The following is a 20135-nucleotide window of genomic DNA, read 5'->3' as shown; positions in this document are numbered from 1 at the left end:
AGATATACTTTTACCTGTGTTTGTTTTTGTGAGCAGACATACCTGGGGCAGTTGAATGAATTTGCATTATAATCACATTAAATAACAAACAATATGGAAATGCTACGTTCAGATTTTTTTTTTTTTAAGGAATATAAGGACACAAAAAGAAAGCAGTCAAACTAAACTGCAGTACGCTGTTAAAAAATACTTTTCTAAAAAGGATTGCCATGGCTGCTAATAGACAAACAGCAAAAATATTTTTTCTTTGGCCATTGCAGGTGTTTTTTTTTTACACTTAGACCATATGGTTACACAGTTGTGCACTTGAAGTGCTGCTGTAGAAAACCATTTGGCACTGATGTAATCTGTATATTAAGATCTCAGCAAGAATCACAGGCCATTTGCAATTCACAGTGTAAACAAACAGAGGGGCTCTTCAAAGGCTCTGACTTTGACATAATTGGAAAGGAAATGGAAGCAGAGCTGAGCTAATGTTTCTCAGCTTTTTTCCCCTGCCATTAGTGATCTAAGGTCCCAGAAGAATGAAAAGCTGGACAGGTCTGCTATCAAAGCACTAAAGTGTAATTTAGATATTCTTTTTTTCATTTGTTTGTTTTGTGTGTGTCCGGGGGGGGGTATGTACAATATTTGCACTACAGTATGTTTTCTCATGTCTGCAGCTGGCTTTTTGTGTAAGGTCAATTTTTTTTTTTTAATGTTTTCTTTTCAGTCGCCATTTTTGGTCTGTTCCCCATGGAATGTTATCTATTCCTTCACAGTTTGGGAATACATTATTTTATTTTCCTATGATGGGTGGGGCGGTTGGAGTAGCAAGCCAAAAGAAATACATAATTTATTCTTCAAAAACCAACAAGCTACTTTTGGAATTTTGATACAGATAAAATAAACTGTTAAGGGAGTCATGGAGCATGTACAGTGAGACATCATTGTTTCTGAAGTCTCCAAATGACAGGATTATTATATTTAGGTACAAAGTAATTGTGGAGTACTTATCCACAAACCAGCCTTCTGGTTTGTGGATGGAGATGCATGTTCTGTACTGTCTGCAGAAATGGGCCTTTAGCTATGAATGAGTGGTTTGGTGATGTCCAGTTACCTGTGGCACGGCAGTCAAACTCAGAGCTGCCACCGTACAGACTCTAGCACATCGATATAAATCAACATTAGCAGTGTTTCAGTTTACTCAGTGAGCCTTTAAAGGGCAACAGCAGTTTGCCTAATTAGTCTGAGGTACTGTGCAATGTGAACCATACAGAGTTGTACATATTAGATCATGTGAATGCAACATCCTTTTGAAAAGCTTGCAAATATGTTCATTAAAAACGATGAAAACAAGTGCAGATGATATGTTAAGTGTATCATGTTCAACAAGACCCTCTGGCTTGTGTCCACACAATATTAATGAGCCATTGACCTTTTTCACAGCGTATGTAAATAAGTGCTTGGCTTTCAAAAGTTCTATTAAATCAATTACTCATCAGCACTATTCACTACATGGAGCCTAACAGCATTTTGTAGACTTGATTGAGTTGATCTACATAAAAATTGAATTTGCCTCAAGAAGCATTCATGCTCCGTAAGTGTGCTTGCAGTCTGAGATGGGAAGGTGGTAAATGACAATACTGTGCAGCAATCAGAAAAGAAGATGTAGTAGTTTGCAAATTGTAAACCATTTGTGTCCTTTTTGTAAAAAGCTCCATGACAATATAGCAAATATTGTCATGTTTGTTTATGTGCTCATCTGCAGAGATGTAAGCCAAAGAGAGGAAACACATCTGCACTTTTAAACCTGAACGGAAGTGTGTGTGTGCGTGTGTGTGCGTGTGTGTTTTCATAAATAATGAATTAAAAATTCCTAGGGAGGTTGACATATTTTTTCCAGTCAATTAATTGCTTCAATATTAATCAGAGGTAGGCATAGCAAATCAAATTCAAAATTCAAATTTTATTTGTCACCTACACAGTCATACACAGTACGATATGTAGTGAAATGCTTGGACAACTGCTCGTGACCTAAAGAAAACAAAAAAGGAAAAGGCTATGAATAAGATAGGAAATAAATATGAAAAATTAAAAAGGGTAAATTTAACTAGGAAGGAATAGTGCACCATTAGTACAATTAGTACCATTTTATTACATTTTCTGTTGTTTTTCACCTTCTGTGAAAACCAAAAGAGCCCAAAACACAATCAACTGAAAGCAGCTTCAAAATAAAGAGAAAAATATTCAAAAGCGTTTTTTAATTTACCAGTTAGATAAAACTATGCACTGCGTTTGGAAACACAAACCCACATAAACAAAATGTGAGCAGTTATAGCTGGCACCTAAATAAAGACCCATTGCAATTGCACACCACTGAATTGAGCAGCACCGCAATGTAAATGAATTCAGGGACATGAGTGGAGACTTTTCTTTGTACTTGATGATTGTGGTTTCTGTTTTCACAGTGAATTTCTGGCATTGTGTCAATCATACAGTATTTTTCTTGCAGTGTGTTCTTTACTATTATTGGACTGCTACGTTTACCAAGCATGTAAACAGGCCTTTGTAATTTGAGATGGACCTTGCAGTGCAGTCATTTTTTTTTAATAGTTGCTGTACTGACAGTTATTTTTGTCTGTGAGCACTTTACCAACTGTGTGTTTGCACCTTTGCTCTTCTTCCTCCAACACCACACCTTTTTTTTTATATAACAGATGCCATGCTGCTGGTGGCGCAGAGGCTAGAGGGACCTTTCAACATTGAATCTGTCATGGAGCCTATTGATGTCAAGATTTCAGAGGCCATCATGATTATGCAAGATAACAGTGCCCAGGTCTCCTACAGGGTATGTCAATTAGGTACATTTCTCTAAGAACCAAAGTAACACTTCAGACAGGCTGACGAAGTCCAACTTCGTCACAAAATGAGGAACAAGCTTTGCTGGAAGTCATACTGGGCTGTGACTAAGGTGTGGATTACAACACATTCTAATTAAGTCCAAATTTAGGTCTTGTATTTGAATTATATGTTTCAAGTTGGTCAGATAATCTTAGTTCAACTAACAGTAGTTAATGTGTTTCCTGTGTTTTACTGCATTTTTCTTTGCCCACAAAATTGTAGACAGAAAGGAGGAAGAATATTTTTCTGCCTACACTGAATTAGATGCCCGTTCCAATTCAAAACTAAATGCTCAGTTGCCTTTCCCATGCACCAGATGCCGTTTTGTTTATGGCTTAAGTATATGTGGTGTTTTACCAGAAGCCCGTAAAAATTTAACTCAACAAACTTAAATAGCACTGGTCACAGCTCCTAGTCGGATCACCTATCAACATGGTTGCCTCAACTTGACGTAAAGCACTGTCACACCGGTAGTCAGGGGTGAATCATTCACAAGACCTTATCCAAACAGTGTATTTTACCTATTTTCTGCATCCCAAGTAATTTAAACTGTTGACAGTTGGGTACCCATGTTCTTGTAATTGTAGGTTTTTCAAGGCTGTGGTCAGCCAAAACCCGCAGGAATCACTAGGTCTGCTCGTGGTGTTTCGGATGTGTTCAACGCCCGCTTCAGGCCCTACAGCCCAGAGGAGAGGCCTACCACTGCAACTGGCAATAGCCTAGACAGACTGGTAAGAAGACAAAAGCCAATGCTTTCTGTTTTCAGACAAGACACTGCTTCAGTGTAAACATCATTTATCTTTTTGACTTGACACTGTTGATTAAAGCTGGTGATTTGCCATGGTAAGCCCCCGGAGCCGGAAATTAATTCTTTGTACTTGTCCTCCATTCAGACCTTTCTATCGATTTGTGTTTGTTAACGAATCAACAGCTTTACCCAAAGACGGCATGGGAAGGTGTGATGTACTGCATTCACTGCCCTTCTCATCTCCGTGCACTTGGCAAACAGAGAAGGGGAAGAAGGGAGATGGATAGATTTTTGTGAGGCTGACCATATCAATTCCTTCTTGAAGGCGCACCTTTATTTTCTGTCAGATAATCTGTATGTTTGTTCAATAGGATCTTGATACATGAATTTCCATCTCAAAGAACCTTGAGACCTAAAATGCTGCATCGGGGTAAAGGTTAACATGGGGGTGGCAGTCCAATTTGGCTGAGAGACAGCTCTGCTTGTGTATTACTCCTGCAGCATTACTTCCTTTTACCCTTCCTCTCTTATACCTGGCCTTTCGCATTGAATCTTTTCAAAATGTATCTGCTATGCTTGTAATATTTAACCTTGAAAAGGAGAAAATTATTCAGTCTGTTTTGGTGAATGGCAGCCTCATTTCTCATAGTTTTTAAAACCTGCCAAATCGAATGTCTTAGTTCTCTGTGTGAGGTTAATAATAGGTTATTTAGTTAATGGGTACATAATTTGAAAAGCAGCCTTTTTTTGCCATCTGGCTCTTGAAATCCCACAACAACAAATGAGCTATTTGTTTTATTCAGTCCTAATTATGTTTTTTGCACTTTATCTAATTCATTCTCGATGCATTTTTGATGTCTTATATACAGCAGTTGGCTTTTAAGCATTATATGTCCGTCAGTGATTTCTCCCACCTACGCTGAATTAATTAAGACTTTCTGTTTCCCTGCCTTTATGCTGCAAACCAGAGGATTGTTTGGAATGCGATGCAACACAGTGTAAGGTTCAACATTTTATACTTATGTTTTTGCTGGGACCGTTATCTTGCACTGTTTTATGCATTAACTGCAAGGAGAAATTGTGTTGTTGTTTTTTTTATATTGTGTGGATGGGGATGCACACACACTCCTCTAATGCTGTATTCAAAGCATTAGAGATTTCTAGCAAGCAAGCATTGGGACTTGTAAATCCCAGTGGTATGCAGCACTTGGTGTGCTAAGTGTCATACTCTCATTTTCATCTCACAAGGGATTCAATGTCAAATACTCTCATTAAAATGTTTCCTGTGATTTATAAGGTGCTCTAATGCAAAACTCTTCGAAGCTTGATAATGTGGTATATCGTGGCATCAGAAGTGTCAGCTGTTAAGCACAGCGTTTTACAGTTGAGTGGCTAACACCGCAGGGATTGTCGAACACATGCAACGGTGTTCTCAGCTAGTCAAGATGCCTCTCCGAGATCCAACATAAACGTTCATCAACCGCCGCATCTATTCGAGACACATCCTAGTCCAAAACTCTCATTGCTGTAGCTAATAGAGTCAACTCCACAAGGATCCCAACCAGTCAGCAAATGACCTGCTCCGTCACAGCTGACAGAAGGGAGAGCTGTGAAGTCTTGGTGGGGGAGTGTTACGAGCAGCAGCAGCTATAATGGTACAGTGATACGGGGGCACCAGACTGCTCCCGAATAACTAGGCAATAAGCCTCCTTAGAGCTTCTCGCAAAATGGAGCTCAGTGGCAAGGGCTTATTTTTTGACATACTATTACTAAACCAGTTTACATGAGCAGAAAATTCTATTATCAACATGCCTGAGGAATCCATGCTGATCTGGCCACAGAATGCTGCAAATTGTGGGTTTTCTATAATAGGCTGTACCATGTGATGTTTGGCTTATGAAAAATAAAGAAAGATTCTTGACTTATCTTTTAGTTTTGTCCAACTCATGTAAATTGTTCCAGTTCAAAATCAAAACTATACTTGCCACAGATATGTGTGGCTGGGTGAGGTGGGGGTGCTACCTCAGGAGTTAGAGTAGCTCATCTAGTAATCAGGAACTTGGTGGTTCGATCTCTCGCTGCTCCAGTCTGTCAACTGAACTCTCAATGCAGTCACTGGAGTATGAATGCGTATGACTGTTAGATAGAAAGCACATAAGTCTAGAAAATAGTGCTTGTATGAATGGGTGAATAAGATATGTTGTATAAAGTGTTGTATTAAGATATATATATATATATATATATATATATACATACATATCTCTCTCTCTCTCTCTCTCTCTCTCTCTCTATATATATATATATATATATAGATAGATAGATAGATAGATAGATATAGATATATATATAGATATATATATATATAAAAAAGAACCAGTCAATTTACCATATGTTTGCTGTTGGTATCCTCCGATTCAAATGTGCATCATATGAAATATGCCTACTGAGCTATATTGACTCATACTGTGCAATAAAATGCTGGTCAGATTTTCGTGGCAACTTGAGGGAACCAAAACAAGCCCTCAAATTAACTCTAACATTTTCAATATTATTGTGAATTTGTTAACAAACACTTCCAGCAGATATCGAGCAACATTTGCATAATTCAACCAGTTTGATGGGCATATCTTGTCCTTTTAGCTTTATTTTAGATCTCCACTAATTCCCAGTTGGGAATAGCTGTCTCTTTACCACATAACTGCTTCAGTCAGTTGTTTAAGGAGACTTTGTCTGCCTCATGCTTGATGATGAATTTCGAGTTATGTCTGGAATGCGATGCTTCTTGAGACTGAGAATTATGTCTTCATTTGGTATATACTCAAGAACATCATATCAGTATACTCCTTTTTCCATGTTTTGTCATCACTGTAGTAGTCCTAATCTGGTTTTAGACATCCAGGTTCCAAAGTGATCCAAAGAAATGTATTTTAATCTGCCCAACCTAGAATGTGATGCCATTATTCATCAGGCTTATTTCATCTTGCAGTTTTTTGTTCTTCCTGGGGTATTGTTTGTTCTTGGACACCAGACATATATATTGAGCAGTCAGCTGTGCAGTCGGATCTCATAAAATATGAGATTCCTAAAATGTCATTTTAGGAATTATCACTGCAATTTTTTTTTCCTTTTGTGTCTTTTCACAGCAGAAGTGACATCCAAACTTTCCGTTTTTTCATGTGTCATTTCATGTCACAAAATAGAATGTAAAAACCTTAAAATGCACAGACATGAAGTCAGGAGCTATTTATACATAATTCCATTTTAAACTAAAACATTCTCTGGAAAGATCCTTGTGTGAAGTTCTGCTTCAGTTTTTCAATGCTGTGTTGCACAAAAAGCAAGCAAAAGACAGCCACTGCACCTACTGCTGTTAGTAGAATGGCTCTCTTTTGTACCCATATACCCTTATACTCAGAAGCCTATTGATCTGTTGTGATCTTTCCCATCTTTAGTCTTGTGAATCTGTTTGGTTTTGGCAAAACGTTGATAGACAATTTGGAAAACATGAAGCAAGAGAAATGCTGGACAAATAACAAGTGGAAGCAAATTCACATACAGAATCAAAGTGTGTTGATGCAGTTCACTTATTTACAGTACAATGGGGAAAAAATCTATAATAATACCTGGCTGTATATTAAATATCAGGATCTGATTGAAGTCTAGAACTTTCAGAAACAGAAGGTAAAAGCAGTAAAGTCCTTGCATCTCAAGGAAGGAAAAAATGAGTTGTGATGTCCATGAGCTCTAGACCTTCATTCAAGTATTACTAACAGTCCTTATCTTTAAAATTGTCTTTGTTCAATTACTTTTGAGCATTTAAAAATTTCAGAAGATTTATAAAAAATGTTGCAGTAAAGATTAAAGTCTGCTCTTAAATGACATCTTGATTGGTGGATTTGAAATCTACTGAGGAGGTGTGCATAAGCAAAGCTACAAATATTGTGTCATTGTCCAAATACTTTTGGACAATGACACAATATTGACACAATATTGACACAATATACTTTTGATACCTGATTTAGTGTGCAGTGGTGTACCTTGGATGAGTGAATGTGTTTTAGATGTCTCATTCATCTGCTGTGAAGTCCTGCATTTTACCTCCAGCTGTCAAACCTCTAACTGTGTAAAACTGGTTGTTAGCATCCAGCCAGTAATCTAATGTTGGCAAGCGAGACCATGTGAAAAAAAATTGTCCTAAAATGCACGAGTGGATCTGTGACAAAGTGTTTGTTTATTTGTACATTTCTACCTCCTGAGAAGTCTGATGATTCTGTCAAAGTTCTGCAGTTGAGATAACAGCCTATAACAGTAACCGCCTGCAGGTATATGTTACAGTACTCCTGGTTTGTTAGATATGTGTCACTGCTGAGGTTAGGTATAATACATTTATAAATATATGTAAATAGTTAATTCTGAAAACTTGACTGAACACATCGTACAAAAGTTAAACAAAGTCCATTGAACTTAAGTTACCAGGACTTCTTTATAGCCTCTTTTCCACTAATACCTACTCGATTTGACTCAGCTCGACTCGACTCTACTTGGTATTATTATTTTCCATTACAGTTGAGAATCATGGGTCATTATAGCAACACAGCAAAAAGTCCTGTGACGTCGTTTTTATGTGACACAAATACAACACAGGCGATGGTAAACTAGCTGTTCAGTCTGTGGCTTTTTGTCACTCTTGGGGACCGCAGTGTTGGTTTTTGTGCAGCCATTTTCCTCATTGCCAGGTTTCAGAAAAGGAAAAGGTCTGATTTTTGTGAAGGAGTCGCTCTCATGACTCATCGAGTGATGACTGGCCAATCAGATACGAAAAAAGTACCTTGTACCAGGCACTGCTACCTAATGGAAAACACTAAAATCACATCGAGTTGAGTAGGTTCTAGTGCAAATGGATTTATGAAAATCAACTGTCCAGTAGTGTTTATGAAATAATCTCTTACCCTACACTGTATGCTGTAATGCTGCAGTGCTGTACCAAAATACGTTTGTATCACAGTACAACTTTTCCTCACTGAAAGTTTGGTCACAATTCTCTTCACATCAAAGCAAGAAAAGAAAAAGAATACACAAGCACAATAGTCAAACGATAGCAGCCTTCTGTAGCTTGGTAGAGTTGTAAAGCACTTTGGTCTTACTCCAAGATTTTTACAGTATGTGCTGTATATATAAACTGAAACTGCTGCCTTGTTTTTACCTTAGTGCTTAGTGGTGTAAAGGTACAGCTAGCAGCTGTCTCCTGCCATCATTACTGTGGCTGCGTTTATGTGTTCATCTCGCAGCAGGGACATGACTGGGTACCCTGCGAGAACACATCTTTGTTGTCCCACACACTGTTCTCGTTTACATTCTGGCATGAGATAATTACCCACGACAGTGACACTGCTCAGCCCAGTGAAAGTTGACAGCAGTTTAAAGTGTCCTTTGATAACAACTTCTTGTTTAGATTCACTGCTAAGTTTGCAAGTCAAAGAATGAGGAAGGGATGGCAGGGAGTGCTTGTGTTCATTTCTTCTGTTGCCTATAGAGGAGCCTGGAGGAGCAGGCCCACCTCCAGCTCAATGAGCCATGACTGTTTAATTGCCTGACATTCTGTCAGAGCACACACCCTCAAAGCTCGGAGAGAAATGGAGATTTTAAAGTCAAAAGAGGGGATAAAGGCACAACACACTGTCAGGCTCAGAGGTGCATTAAAGATAAGAAGCGGAGCTTTTAATTTGACATTTGTAACAAGTTTTTGTGCAGTTCAATTTAGTGTAGTTTTATAGGTCCTTTTTTGTCCCCTTGTGTAATGCATGGTTCGCAATTTATATGTGTGGCAATATAGCACAACAGTGAGTGCAGGGCACAAACAAGGCTAGACTGTGGAAAGAGCCAGTAGGGAACACTAAAAAATAAAATAAAGCCTTTGATCCATGAGTTTGTGCACATAGTACTGGACCCTGTTTTTGCATAGCTTTCAGAAGATGTTTTGGAAATATTAGAGATTATATTTTTATATTAAAAAAATTAATCCATGCACATAATGACTGATTATTAATAAATGAAAATAATTTGGCAAAAGAAGTCCTCCCCCTCCTTCCCATCCTGGAATTTGTTGAATTTTAAAAACACAAACATCATTTACTTGGTTTATTTACCACAACTCTGAGATTTGTTTGAGCTGGTTCATTTCACATTAGACAAGGTTATTTTGCCACAAGAATCTGACAAACAGAAAGTAAATCGCAGAGTAACAACAGACAGAAAATAGGGGGGAACAAAATACCCTGTTCTGAACTTGAGCGCTCCCTATTTTGCATTACAAATGGCACTTGTAAAATCATGCCTCCACCAATATGTTTGTTTCTTCAACATTCCTTAATATTCAAAATCAGCAATTACTTTTTTGTTTTTTCCCCTGCACACAAACAAAATCGCTTGATGAGTGCACACGTCAAATGGAAAAGCTATAATTGTAAATAAATTATAGCTCCTCTTTTTCTTTCCTCTTTTTCCACCGCTGCATAGAGCAAATGTTTTTGAAAGCCAAAGTCAACAATCAACTGCGGCAGGTGACCCGATGACCGAGTGGTTAGGGAACATAGCACTTGGGCAGCAACACCGCAAGCTATGAGCCTGTGGTTCTGCGAAAATATACTTGTCAGAACTCCTGCATAAGTTGTATAATGGTTTCACTGTGATTAGCTGAAATCTCCAAACTAAATTCCCCAAAAGCTTGGTTAAATGTAAAAAGTGTAAAAACAGATTGCAATGATTTGGAAATCTCACAAGCCCATATTATAGAAAACATGTCACATTTAAAAAGGCATTTTGCTATTTCATGAAAACGGCTAACTCGTGTGTTATCGTTTGAAGTGATGGCTGCAACATATCTAACACAATTGGGATGGAGGTAGCAAAAGGTAGGAAAGCTAAACAGCTGGAGGAGGTCAGTAACATGATTGGTTATAAAAAGAGCATCTCAGAGAAGCAGTTTACCAATCTGCAAAAAAAAAAAAAAAACCAGGCTCCACAAAGTGTCAAACAAATTCAGAATAATGTCAGTAAAATAAAATTGTTGAGACTGACTCCCGGGTAATTATAATGTGCTTTGAGAGGATCATCCTAAACTACTGTTCTGGACAGTCATCGGTCCACCTATGCGGGGAGCTCTGTCTCACCTGCAGCATATTAACGGATGTTGATGATGCTATTTGTTGACTTCAGCTCTGCATTTAATACAGTAATCACAGATGAACTAGCACTGAAGCTTCACAGCCTGGTTACTATTCACTGTGCTGTTGGATCAAGGACTTTCTCTCCAACAAGCCTCAGGTAGTGAGAATAGAGGACAGTACATCATCCACACTGGCCCTGATTACAGGTGCACAGCAGAGTTGTGCACTCAGCCCAGACCTCTTGGCACTATTGACTACACTGCCACCCACTCTACAAATAACTTTGTGAGTTTTGCAGACAACACCATTGTACTGGGTCTCATATCAGATGATGATGAGGCTCATTACGGAGAGGATGTCCAAACAACCTGGTCCTGAACACCAGCATGACCAGGAGGCTCATTGTGGGGTGACTGCAGGGGGTCGACAACACATAACATGCTCCCCTCCTTGTACACGGGGAGGAGGTAGAATAGATAAACAACCTTATGTTCGTGGGCATTCACATCACAGCTTGAATACATGTCACCTGGTAAAGAAGGTCCAGCAAAGGCTGCTTTTCCTCAGGAGCCATAAATGGGATGGGCTCCCCTTGAGCCTGCTGCAAACTTCTGCAGAACCACAGCAGAAAGCATCCTCTGTCTCAGTATGTCAGTATAGTATGGCAGCTGCACGAAACAAGACAGAAAGCACTTGGCTTGGGCAGTGAGAACAGCACAGGGGATTGTGGGAAATCCTCTCACAGACATGGACTCAGTGTATGCTGACCGTGTCCAAAAGAAGGCCAGCTGCATTGCTGCAGACCCCACCCACCCAAGTAATAAACTGTCTGCCTTTTGGAAGAAGGTATAGGACCATAAAAACAAGAACCAACAGACTGAGGGACAGCTTCTTTCCCGGAGCTCTGAACTCTATCACCCCACCCTACCACGCATACAGACACACATACACACCTCACGCTTTAAAGGGCCGATACATGTGCTAGACACTTTGTAACTCCAACACTACATTATAATTGTTTCCCTATTGTGTATATTTGTTCATTGTGTCTCTGTCTTTTTAATCGTGTCTGGTTTTAAGCTAATTACCACACAGAATTTTGTTATGTGACTGCATAATGACAGTAAACAATCTCTGAAAATTCTGTCCTCTAGAGTATGTAATTTCATCAAAAGATTCAGGGAATTGGGAGAAATCTCTGTGTTCAAAAGGGAAGGCTGAAAATCAATATCATGGCCATGACCTTTGGGCCCTCAGGCAGCACTGCATTAAAACCGGGAGTGATTCTATTGTGGAAATCTCAGCGTGGGCTTAGGAACACTTCCAGTAATCACTGTCTGTGAACTCAGTTCACTGTGCCATCCACATTCGCAGTGCTGAAAGATTTAAACAGGTTTTTCAGCAGCATATACTCTTATATAGTTTTCTAGGGAAGACCCTGCATATTTCAGCAAGACAAACTAAGACTAAACTACGTAGTATTTACTGCATCTATTACAAAAGTCTGAGCAATGAACTGGTCTGTCTGCAGTCCAGATCTTTGACCAGTTTAAAAACATTTGGTGGACCATGAAATGGAAAAATATGGCAAACACAACCCAGAACTGTTGAGCAGCTAGAATCCTATATTAGACAAGAGTGGGACAACATTCCTATCCCAGAAGTCCAAACACTTGTCTCCTCACTTCCCAGATGTTTACAGACTGTTGTTAAAACAAGAGGGGATGATACACAGTGGTCCACATTGGCCCTGTACCAACTTCTTTTAGACATTTACCATCAAATTCAAAATTGCAGGTTTTTAATGGTGAATTGTCTTAGTGCAGTCCTTTATGTTTATGACATGTTTTTCTATGGCCTATAGTGAAATAAATATGTATTTATGAGACATGCAAGTCATTGCATTGTATTTACGTTTTACACAGCATCCCAACTTAGTATTTATACACTAGGATTTCTTGTTATTTCTGGATTAACGCAACCATTGAAACCAATCTATCTGATCAGTGTTAAGTGATAGGACAACAAGGGCTACTTTGATGTGAAAAAAATGACTCTTTTCTGTGAAAGGCTTTAAATTTTTTACATCTATGAAAGTTGTAAAATGCTGATTGCCTTTCAGACTATGTTTTTAAAATCATATGCGGTTCATGCATACATGTCTTAAGTTTCACACCTTAAATTTAAGGTGAGCACCCATAAACATTGAAATGGCATGATTCACTAAGAGGTCTAGGTCCGGGTCCCCCCCTGTTCTCCATGAACCTGAAAGATAGGAGGGAATTATGACAAATAATCGTTCTGCACAGTGAAGGTCAAACATTCCAGTGAAATGACAGTAAGCAACACACTGCCCTCACTCCAGCATTAGTTTGTTTCTTTTTTGTCCCCTGTGCTTTACAGTAGGTGGGAGGACATCAAGTTAAAAATTCTTCTAATTTCTTGGTTAGGTCTCCCAAAAAGAAAAGATGGTAGCATGGTGGATCGATGGCTGTCTAGAAGGTTTTGCACTTGTGATTTTGTTTACTTTAGATGTTTAAGTTTCCTCCCGCTAAAGCATGCAGGTCAATAAATAGCTATTAGGTGTGACAGTGTGATTGTCTCTGTTTGTTGACTGTGTGACAAGTGATCTGTCTGGGCTGCTCTTTGTGCATTTAGCAAAATGCACGGGCTGTATCCCTGCATGATTTGAATTAGGAGCATATGAAGAATGTGAATGACTGAATAAAAAATTCAAAAGGCAGCTGTTCAGCTAGATTCTGATGATTTGTCTGAACTGCCAACTTGCATACTAAATCTCTTTTATGTGAAGTGGAAATGGTGATTTAGCTTTTTTTTGCTTTCATATGTAGACAAATGATCAGTTAGTACATGAATAACTTGGAAAGCGAAACTGTGTATTCATGTGCATGATCTTTGTTCTTTGCGTTCCTTACCATGTTCAGCGGAAAACACTGAGTAACATGCATGTGTGGTTTGTGAAGTCACTTGTCAGGGAAATAAAAAAACATAACCACTCCTTTTAAAAAAATCTTGACCCTAGCATTATATTTCTGCCATCCAGGGATATGACAAGCCACTGAAACATTCTTGTTTTGGATACAGCCTAATGGAAGTAAAGTGGGCCTATCCACAGCTCCTTTCTCTGAGTTGTTTTATTTACTGACTCTTACCAAAACCATGCAATTATGTAGATTCCACAGATTCTAGCATAACTGATACTTTCTCTGAGACCACACAAAAATAAATAGTCTGGCAGTGCATATGTGGCATGATACTTCAGGACACTGTTTGACCATAAACGCAACGATTTTCTAGGCAAGGGGTGGCACTCATGCATGAATGTTTGAGTGCTTAAATTAAAGCCCACCAAAAACTATAGCTTGTAAATCCAAGTCACCACATCGGCACCGCCTGACACAGATTTGGTCTAACAAACTGTGACGCTCATTATGTGAAAATGAGCTTCATTAGTGACTCCTTGATGGCTGTTTTGGAAGACCACCTTAACAAGTTCACAAGTTCCTTTTTCCAACTAATTACCTGTACAGTTGACAGTTGCTGTGCGGTGGTGGCTGTTTGTTTAGAAAACAAAGGAGCAAACCAAAAAGAACCAAAGCAGACAACATGTCAAGTAGACTCTTTCTTCATAAAACAACTGTGTTTACAGTTAGTAAGCTAAAAGAGGATGTAACTTTCATTTAGAAGCATGGGACTCTGGTTAGCTTACAAAGTGTAAACATATGGAGTTGCACGGCGTGGACATATTCTAAAATTTACGATGGGCAGAAACCTTTAGAGCCACTGGTAGATGTGCATTGCACTGTATGCTGTGCATGTGCTTTAAGAAACTTTTTTTTTACTTATATGGTAAAACTACGGTGGCCCCTAGAGACAAAGCACGTACAAACTCCAAAACACTTGCAAAATCCAAAACACTTACAAACTCCAAAACACATGCAAGCTCCAAAACACTTACAAAATACAAAACACATGCAAAATACAAACACGTACAAAACAAACACGTGCAAAATCCAAAACACGTACAAAATCCAAACACGTGCAAAATCCAAACACGTGCAAACTCCAAACACTTACAAAATCCAAAACACGTGCAAAATCCAAAACACGTGCAAACTCCAAAGCACTTACAAAATCCAAAACACGTGCAAAATCCAAAACACGTACAAAATCCAAAACACGTACAAAATCCAAAACGCGTGCAAAATCCAAAACACGTGCAAAATACAAAACACGTGCAAACCCCAAAACACGCGCAAACTCCAAAACACATGCAAAATCCAAAACACATGCAAATTCCAAAACACAACGGAAGTGCTCCAGGACGCTAGGGGCAGTGTTGAGCTTTTGTTACCTAGTAACTACACAAGACAGGAAGTACCAATGACCGGATTTGGGGTCTGCAGCCTTAAAGGCCGCATTTTAAGGCCGATTATGTCACAGCGACACGACGAAGACTGTCCCAATTCAAAGGCTGCTCGAAATGCGGCCCTCAAATGCGTCCTTAATTTCCCTGAATTTTAAGGATGGGTCGGTGTAGCCTTCATGGCCCAACATATCCCAGACTTCATAGCGCGGCGGTGGTGTGGATAATTTTGCCGAAAAAAAACGGCGGAAGTGGAGCGGACGAAGAGTAAACTTTCAGAAGTAAGTACTGAATATTATGTCACTTATTTATGCGCAAATGTTTTTATAATGAAGAACATTAAAACATTACTGTTGGCAACATGTCGGGAAAGTTATGTGACATTAGCGACGTTTGTACTAACTTGGTTTTAAAGCCTTTACTTCAAAATATTCGCCGTTCAATAGCTGACTTTAATCTTACAGAGAATGTGATGATTTTATGCGTAATTAAAGTCAGTCATGTCAGTCAGCTGACGGTTCACTCGTTAAGCTGAAAGAAAGATGCTTTAATCACAGGAGTCACACATGTGTCCACTGTACCATCTGGGAACTCTTCTTGTTTAGCACTCGTAATGACACAAAACACTAAATCCTCCTTCTCTGGTGCTGTTTTGTAGCAGTGTCTACACCTGAGACTGTCACCTGTCTGTCTGTCCTGCACTCTCTCTCTGTTTCTTTCTCTCTGATTGTGGAATAAAAGTATGAACATGTATTTATAAGTCACACTTGTGTTTGAATCCTGCAGCTTATCACACATTTGATTTCTATGTGTGACACGTGCAAGTGTCCAGAGTGAGGACAGACTGAGGGACCCACTGCTGCACATCATCTGTGAGGCTTTGCACCCCTGATGATCCACCAGGACAATCTCAGCAGTATGTGAGGAAGAGGAGGAGGAAGAGCCAGCAGCGGCTGACAGATGGAGAGAATAGACAGACTGTTCCCTGTTTGTGAAGGACTGCTAGAAAAGTTTAAAATAACTAATTGTCTGTCCTGAATCAGTCTTATTAGGTAATGTTCAAATAATTTTTATCATTCCCGTGTTTTCAGTGTGGGAGAAAGTACTCAGGGCATTCAGGTTACACACTATGAAAGGCAGCAACAAGTTTAATGTTCAGAAACCTAAAGTATGTATCAGCAGCAGAATGGAACTAAAAATAAATGTTTGTTTCAGTTCTATGAAGCTTTGAGTATTTTGGATTAGTAGCACTGCTGTGTTTGTTGCATCATATTGCTGTAATTGTTTATATGCTTTATATATTCTGAGGTAAGTTGATCTATAGTGTTACATCATATTCTATAAGGATGTTATGTGTTTGTAGACTTTCTGCCCAGTTTGACCCATTTAGCAGAAGTCAGCCTGTTTAAGGCTCTGATATCTATTCTGTATGACTTAAAGCAGTTATGACATGGTCTGATTTTCTCACCCAATAAAGGAATATTTAATACATCAGTCTACTCTTCATTTTATCAGAAACGGTTATCACAGCTTGTACTTTTCTTTTTACACATGTATGTAAGCATTGAGCCAAATTTAGTAATGCCAACATACTGAAGGAACAACATTTGTCTCTTATATATGATACACCTATATATTCACTGTCAATATACATTTTGAACCAGCTGCAGATGTCAGAGTAACAACTGACTGACCCCCACATAAAGTGCGTTACAGTAGTCCACAGGGGAAGAAATAAAAGCATGGATCACGGTTTCAAAGTGCTGCCTAGAAAGAAAAGATTTCACTCTTGCCAGTCGCCTTAAATGATAAAAATGGACTGGTCCAACTTAAAACCTTGGGCAGTAACAACAGGTTTAAAATAAACCTCCAGGGGTTCCAAATGAAAAGAAGAGGACTCACAGGGGCCACTGGGTCCAAACACCAACAAATCTGTTTTCTTTTCATTCAAATTTAAAAAGTTTAGAGCCAACCAAGCTTTAATGTCATCTAGGCATGTCAAGAGAGGTTTTATTCAGATGCCATCCTTCTGCTTCAGTGGCAAATAAATTTGGCAGTCATTCCTATATACTTGTCTTTGAGTGAAGATTTAAGGTGGTAAGACATGTAAATAACTGCAACTTGAATCTGTACTGAAGCTCAGTATTTGACACAGAGTTCATGTTCACTGCTGTAATAGCTAATAATGACTAATATAATAACCATAATATTGGCCATATTATATTTACATTACCAAAGTGATATGACTTTAGTCTTATGAACAACATTAGCTAATTGTTATTTACTAGCTAATCTTAAATGACTATTCAGTACAGAAATGAAGCCCAAAATTCATGTTTTACTGTCCTGTGGTCTCAGCCTCAGATACTTATCAAATCACACAAAGCTCTTGTAGAAACAAACAAACAAATGAAAAAAAATATGTTCTCCTTCATTTCTGTCAAAAAAAGTTGTATGACACGTTTCCAGCTGTTAGTATCATGGTTGCTAGGCAACCTGGGAAGCGCGACGGAGACTAGAGCCCATGTGTTTGCAACAAACTTGCCGTTTATTTTGCAAATCGAGCTCAACACTGCCCCTAGCGTCCTGGAGCACTTCCGTTGTGATTTGGAGTTTGCATGTGTTTTGGATTTTGCATGTGTTTTGGAGTTTGTATGTGTTTTGGAGTTTGCATGTGTTTTGGATTTTGTACGTGTTTTGGAGTTTGCACGTGTTTTGGATTTTGTACGTGTTTTGTATTTTGCATGTGTTTTGGATTTTGTACGTGTTTTGGATTTTGCACGTGTTTTGGAGTTTGCATGTGTTTTGGATTTTGCACGTGTTTTGGAGTTTGCACGTGTTTTGTATTTTGCATGTGTTTTGTATTTTGTACGTGTTTTGGATTTTGTATGTGTTTTGGATTTTGTATGTGTTTTGGAGTTTGCATGTGTTTTGGAGTTTGTACGTCTTTTGGATTTTGCAAGGTGTTTTGGATTTTGTAGATGTTTTGGATTTTGTACCTGTCTTGGTGTTTGCACGTGTTTTGGATTTTGCGTGTGTTTTGTATTTTGTACCTGTTTTGGATTTTGTACCTGTCTCGGTGTTTGCACGTGTCTTGGATTTTGTACGTGTTTTGGATTTTGTACGTGTTTTGGAGTTTGTACGTGTTTTGGAGTTTGCATGTGTTTTGGATTTTGTACGTGTTGAGGAGTTTGTGCGTGCTATTTGGAATTTGTAAGTGTTTTGGAGTTTATACATGCTTTGTCTCTAGGGGCCACCGTATAAAACCACAGTCCTAAAAAGTAAATTTTTAAGCTTGGTATTAGTTGTCAAAGGAGAAAAAAGCATAGCAGATCCAACCAAACCTGACTAACTTGGGTGGATCTGCTATGAGATCCTGTGATTTTTTTTTTTTTTTTTTTTCAGTGAAATCTCCTCCCTTTTCCCAGAAAAAACATTTATGTAGAAGAAAGAGAGAACAATATGTTATTTGCACTCACTGGTCACTTTATTACATACATATGTTTAACTGCTTCTTAGACCAAATGTCTAATCAGGCAATCACATGGCATCACCTCAGCACATTAAGGTTATAGACATGGACAAGATGACTTGCTGAAGTTTAAACTGAGCATGAGTGGTACTGAGTTGTTCAGAAACTGCTGATCTACTGGAATTTTCCCACCTCTAGAGTTTACAGAGAGATTTGTCCAAAAAGGAGAAAACATCCAGTGCGCAGCAGTTTGGTGGAAATGGTTTGTTGATGCTAGAAGTTAGGGGGAAATGACCAAACTGCTTTGAGATGATGGGAAGGCAACAGCCACTCAAATAACCACTCGTTACAACCAAAGTATGCGTACGAGCATCTCTGAATGCACAATACATCAAAGCGTGAAGCAGATGGCTTACAGCAGACCACGTCATGTGGTCTTCTGCTTTGGATTGCTCAAAGGATTGCTGACAAACTGAGGCTGCGTGGACTCGCCAAAATTGTAGAGTTGAAGATTAAGAAAATGTTTCGTGGTCTGATGAGTCTCAACTTCTCTTGCAGCATTTACATGGTAGGGTCAGAATTTGGCATAAAAAACATAAAAGTATGGATCTATCCTGCCTTTAATGGTTCTGGCTGGTGGTGCTGTAATGATGTGGGGTATTTTTTCTTGGTGCCTCTTACTAACGGCTGAGCATAGTTTCAATGCCAAAGCCTACCTGAGTATTGTTACTAACCATTGTTACTAATATCACAAAGAATGAAGGCAGTTCTGAAAGAAAAAGGGGGCTACAAAAGTAAACAGATTTCAACTCAGAGACTCTGCTGCATTATCTTAATGCTAATGTCAGGGGGGGGAGCAGTGACATTTAGTAGAGCTGTGGGATGACTTTACATTATTTATATTCTTTGTCAATTATGTGAATTTGTTTGTCAGGAGTTGTGAATGTTGAAAAAAAAAATAATGAAGAAGCTTGTGGCGCCTTCATTGATTTAAAGATGAAGCACTTAGTTTGCCCTCAGTCACTCGGTTGATTCTCAGGCTGACAATATAAATTTGCGTGGGAAGGCAGAGGAATGACACATTGCTGATATCTGGCTTGTGGCACCACTGTGGACATATTTATTCCTTGAAAAGAGCATTTAGTGCTTTTGGATCTATATGAAGGTTTTTTTTTAACCCAGTCTGTGTGGGTTGTGTTACGTTGTAAATGAGTTTTTCCTCATCCATGGTATACTCTCAATGCCACATTTTAGGTCAAGATGACACATTTCAGATGACCAGTAACCACAAATCCCAAGTTTAACGACAAGCAACAAGTTTGTTGCTCATAATAGCAAGAATCTGACACTGTTGTGAGTGGGAGTGTGGTTCTGATTGCATGGGGCAAACAATACAGCTTTTGAGGGGGGAAAAAGGAAGTTGTTTATGTAAATGTGTAGGAAGTAGAGGCTGCTTTGAGCACATCACCATCACTTCCT

General features: G+C 38.8%; 1 protein-coding gene across 2 annotated transcripts in view; it reads left to right on the top strand.

The window, feature by feature from the left end:
* gpc6b (glypican 6b) overlaps window positions 1-20135 on the top strand; it is an 85934-nt gene that overhangs the window by 50762 nt on the left and 15037 nt on the right. Inside the window, exons 5-7 of one of the 2 annotated variants that reach the window (XM_040005632.1) lie at window positions 2700-2830; window positions 3471-3614; window positions 4600-4629. In XM_040005632.1, coding sequence (XP_039861566.1) covers window positions 2700-2830; window positions 3471-3614; window positions 4600-4629 — 305 coding nt within the window. The remainder of the gene's footprint in view (window positions 1-2699; window positions 2831-3470; window positions 3615-4599; window positions 4630-20135) is intronic. The other variant, XM_040005633.1, reaches the window with a different exon arrangement.

Source organism: Simochromis diagramma, unplaced genomic scaffold (genome assembly GCF_900408965.1).
Source record: "Simochromis diagramma unplaced genomic scaffold, fSimDia1.1 OVJJ01000501.1, whole genome shotgun sequence".
NCBI classification, from domain to species: domain Eukaryota; kingdom Metazoa; phylum Chordata; class Actinopteri; order Cichliformes; family Cichlidae; genus Simochromis; species Simochromis diagramma.
This window is presented reverse-complemented; position numbering and strand designations above follow the sequence as displayed.